At 47.7% G+C, this 4,857-nt stretch overlaps 1 protein-coding gene across 1 annotated transcript in view; it reads right to left on the reverse strand.

Moving 5' to 3' along the window:
• The window catches only part of DPYSL5 (dihydropyrimidinase-like 5), a 64,085-nt gene extending 59,515 nt beyond the window's left edge, over positions 1-4,570 (reverse strand). The window contains exon 1 of the mRNA XM_011972733.1: positions 4,259-4,570. Within this exon, the coding sequence (XP_011828123.1) occupies positions 4,259-4,519 (261 nt within the window). The 5' untranslated portion in view covers positions 4,520-4,570. The remainder of the gene's footprint in view (positions 1-4,258) is intronic.
• Positions 4,571-4,857: the final 287 nt, after the last annotated feature.

Consider the following 4,857-nt stretch of genomic DNA (forward strand, 5'->3'; position numbering starts at 1 on the left):
AAAAAAAAAAAAAAGAAAGTAGAGGAATAAAAGAATGGCTACTCCATAGACAGAGAAGCTCCAGGGCTGCTGGTTGCCCATTTTTATGGTCATTTCTTGATGATATGCTAAACAAGGGGTGGATTATTCGTGCCTCCCTTTTTTAGACCATCTAGGGTAACCTCCTGATGTTGCCATGGCATTTGTTAACTGTCATGGCACTGGTGGGAGTGTAGCAGTGAGGACGACAAGAGGTCACTTCTTGTGGCCCTCTTGGTTTGGGTGGGACGTGGCGGCTTCCTTACTGCAAGCTATTTTATCAGCAAGGTCTTTATGACCTGTATCTTGTGACTTAGAATGCCTGAACCATCTGGGAATGCAGCCCAGTAGGTCTTAGCCTCATTTTACCCAGCCCCTGTTTAAGATGGAGCTGCTCTGACAGTTCTGATGTAATTTGCTTCAAAAGGGTGAAAATCACTGGCCTACACAGCAGTTCTTAAAATATTTTTGTGGGGAGAGGAAGGCAGAAAAGGTACATAGGAAGCTTGTTCAGTTGCACGTGTCTGTCCTCTCTATCAATATCTTAGTGAGGGGCTGGTACCTATATTTATTTTTATTTTGCCACATACCTGGTTTGCTTGTGAATGACTGTAGTTTTAAAAATCTGATTCTGATATTTTCACCTGATCCTGGAGAGCCATTGGTGGGTGGAGCTCAAGAGCCTGTAAGAACATTCTTTACTCTGTAATACTAGATACGTATGAAAGAGACTAAATGCAACATCTACTTAAGCAGAATAATAATACGAGAACCCGCAACCAGACTAAAATTCTGGCCCTTCTGAGCGCAGTTGGTGTCACTGGCTCTCCCTCTTCACTCCCTCTCCCCCTGCCACCTCACAGAGATAACCTCCTTTTTGGAATGAGGTCTGTATTGTTACCCAGCAGGTGGTCCTGGCAGCATCCGGAAACCCTAGTTCTGGGCCTGGGGAGGGCGGGGCCTGCAGGTGGTAGGGTGTTGGGGAGGTGCTGCCTGGGGCAGGGAGGAGGGTCAAGTGACCAGGCTGTGAGTAGGGGAGCCAGGCAGAGCCTGCCACAGCCTCTTTCAGAGGCTGGGGCCAGCGAGGCGTGGGCTAAAGAAGTACTGGAGAGAAATCCCTGGAGACCAAGTACAATGGAGGCCCAGATGTTCTCGGAAAGGCCAGGCTTTCAACTGTTTTGTTTTCCTAGTCCCGGCTGCTGCTGCTGCCAAATCAACAAGCAGACGCTAGCTGGGGTGGGGCGGGGCGGGGGTGGGGTGTTGTTTGCAGGGTTCAGGGCCCCGCGATCTGTCTGACAAGAACAAAAAGATGCAACTTGATCTCTCCTTCTTTCTTGGCTAATCGTTCGGGTGAGATTTTCCTTGGGATTACTGCTCTATTATAAACCCAGATGCTTAAAGTGAATCAACCTTTCTTAGAGCATGCTAAGTAGGTCAGCGGCGGTCCATCAGGGTGCACAGCCTCTGCACGGGTGCCACAGGCGGTGTGAATAATTAAATCCACCCGTCCCCATCAGCGTTTCAGTAGGAGAGCATTTTCTCTCCCCGGGAGATTTTCAGGAACAGGAGAAACTGGGAAGCCACACCATTCGGCTGCAGGAGCCACAACGTAAAGGGGAAATCCTGGTGTGGAGTGGAGGGGTTGCGGCAGGAATTTCAGGACTCTGGGCAGGATCTACTAATGGAGTCCAGGCAGAACGAGGCCACCACACAGAGGCTTAATGTGAGGGCTGGGACACAAGGACAATTACGATCTTGCTTGGCGCACGGATATAACGAAGTGTCAGTTTAAGTGACACCAGCTGCCAGGGTGGCTTGGGGTCTGCGGTCTCTTAAATTCCCTACAATAGGGCCTGACATGGACTGGGGCTCCTGAGGCAGCCTAAACCTGCAGAAATGGGAGATCTGGGGCCTTTCATCACCAGGGGCCTTTAGATGTTTTTTGGAGGCAGCTACTTGTGTGAATGAGAAGCAGAAAAGATCAAGAGTTACCCACCACCTTGCATAAAGACATGTGTGCAGAGCTCTTCATCAGCTGTAAAGAGCTGATGGCTCTCAGGGGAAAACCAGTCACTCTTGGCTAATGAGGCCCTAGCAGATGACAATGTGGAAAATGAGACAAAGGAGGCCAGTCTGCCCTCCGCGAGGCTGGTAGACAGCATAGTGACAGCGTGGCATCTGATGCTGGCCTAAAGGACTCCTCAAAACAGGGACAGTAACTAGGAAGGTGCAGTTTTAGTGCAAGGCCTGAGCATACTACAGAATGGGCCCCAGCATGGACTGGTGATGTCAATGTTAAATGCCTCTCTTACACTACTGCTGGGAGCATAAATTGTTACAACCAGTCTGGAAAACTATTTGGCATTACTTATTAAAGCTGAACGTAAGTGCACCCTATGGGCCCTGCAATTCCATTCCTAGGAGTATGTGCCCAACAAAATGTGTACAGACATGTTTGCTGAAGATATGTACAAGAACATGTTCATAGTGACAATGTTTAGCTTCAAACAAGCAATGACCTAAATGACCACTGACAGAGAGATAATTGCTATGTGCTGTATTACACAGTGGAATAGTATTAAGCAATGAAAGTGAATGAATTTATTAATTTTTGAGCAAAAGAAGCCAATATGAAGGTACATACTGCTTCATTTCATCTACATAGACAAAACCAAGCTGTGATAAATATACCAAAACCACTGACTCACACACTTTAAATACATGAATTGTATATGTGAATTACATCTCGATTAAGCTGTTATTTTAAAAAGTCTATTAGAAGTCAGGATAGTGGTTATCCCTAGTGGGGAGCTGTGACTGGAGGAGCTTCTGGGTGCTGGTAAAGTTTGGTGTCTTGACTTGGGAGCTGGTTACAAGTGCATTCAACGGTGGCAATTCTGTGTACTTACAATTTCTGCACTTCTCTGTATATATGCTATACTTCAGTGAAAATGACAACAATAACCGCAGGCCTGGCCTGGCTTGGTGCATGAGGGTGGTGAGCTGGATATGCTCAGTCACTTCAGAAAGGTCCCGACTGTCACCAGGCACCCTGCAAGAGGATCCTGAGTTTATGAGGATGGGGCTCCCCATTTCATAATCGAAATACCACTTTCAGGGCCTGGGGGAATTCTCAGAGGAGAAAGCAAGGAGGGTCGGCCTACTACCTCTCTTCCCTGGACTGGGCTAGAGCGAGCAGGTGTAACCCTGATGCCAGAGGGTTAGGCCAGGGAGCATCCTTGTGTGGGCAGAGCCGGGCAATGACTACTGTGACTCCTCATAGCTCAGCCTTCCCAGGGTCTGGTCTGCAGCCCCTGGATTGGGAAGGGGGCCTGTCCTCAAGGAGACCTTAAAGGCCATCTACTTGAGGTGGGGCTGGTCCATCAAGCTGTGTCCCCAGGCCTGGCCTCTGCCTGCACACTTACAGGACAGCTACTCTAGTTCCAGGTCAGTCCAGCTTCTGGGAAAGCAGAGGAAAATGGCCAGGCCTTGCCCTCAAGGAGCCCATAGTCTGATATCCGGGGAGAGGCCAGCATGAGATAGAAAATCACAAGGAAGAGGGATGACAGCAGTGACAGAGGTGTCTGGAACATACGGGAAGGGTAAAAAAAAAAAAGCCCATTCATGACTCTTTTTGCAGAATGTAGTTTCCTCCTAATTTTTCTTCTGAATTTTTGTTTTTGGCATTCAGGAACTTACAGTAGCTCAGGTTCAGCTCAGTAAAGGTTAAATATTGTCCATGGTAACTCACTCTGAAAAGAGAACCCACCACCAGCAATTTTCCAGTTATTTAAAAAAATAACAAGCAAGCCAGGAGAGGTAATAGAAGCTGTATCATCATCTAGAAGAAGCAAATTTGTCTTTCAGTCTTTGGGAATTTAATTCAGTTTATAAACATAAAGAAGTGCATCAGACCAACCCACTTCTTATTCTCTTCTTCCTCTAGGCTTGTATTACATGACATAAAAATATAAAAATAAAATTGGTTCTCAGCCTGGGTACTTGGGTAAATGATATGATTAGCAAAACAGGCCTAAATGCCTCCTTTTCTGTAATCATGGAAACCTGTGACATTAAGCTGGAAATCCCTATTGTAGTTGCCATAGTGGCCCTGACACATCCTTCTCCTGCCAGCAATACACTGGGAGCACCTGGCTCACCTGGGTCTAGTCTGGAGCAGCCCCAGAAGCAGAATAAAAAAGCCAAAGAGGAAGCCACCTTTGACAAACAGGAGCATTACCTTGGTCCCATGGTAGAAGTCGTCCACGCACGTGGCATTCATGAAGGTCTGGTGGAAGTGGGTGCTGGTGTCGATGCCACCAGGGATCACCAGTTTCCCTGTGGCATCAATCACCTTGGCCCCGCCAGGGATCATGAGCTCACGGCCCACCTGCTGGATGATGCCATTCTCGATGTAGACGTCAGCCTCGTGGGTGCAGTCATCGTTCACCACCTTGCCTCCCTTGATGAGGATCCTCACGCTGGCTGAGTTGGCAAGCATGTTCCTACAAGAAGGTGAGCATGGTCAAGGTCAAAGTCCCTTCTCACTGTTTCCAGGGTCCCATCCCTCCTATCAGAGCCCAAACTCCATGGTCAGGGTAAGTGAACAAAGAAGAGGAGGAAGTTTCCCCTACAGCCAGTGGGAGTCACAAGCCTCCCACTGGCTTCCCAAAGGGACTTATTAGGAATCAGGACATGGTGGCAGTAAGGGAGAAGCTGAGGCCTACAGAAACATCATGTTTTACTTTCTCAAAATGCTATGTGAGTTCCAAAGCATTTTCACATCTATTATCTCATTTTCTATGTCTCATATCTCATTTCTCATATCTCTACTATCCC

The sequence above is a fragment of the Mandrillus leucophaeus genome, unplaced genomic scaffold (assembly GCF_000951045.1).
Source record: "Mandrillus leucophaeus isolate KB7577 unplaced genomic scaffold, Mleu.le_1.0 Scaffold13, whole genome shotgun sequence".
NCBI lineage: Eukaryota > Metazoa > Chordata > Mammalia > Primates > Cercopithecidae > Mandrillus > Mandrillus leucophaeus.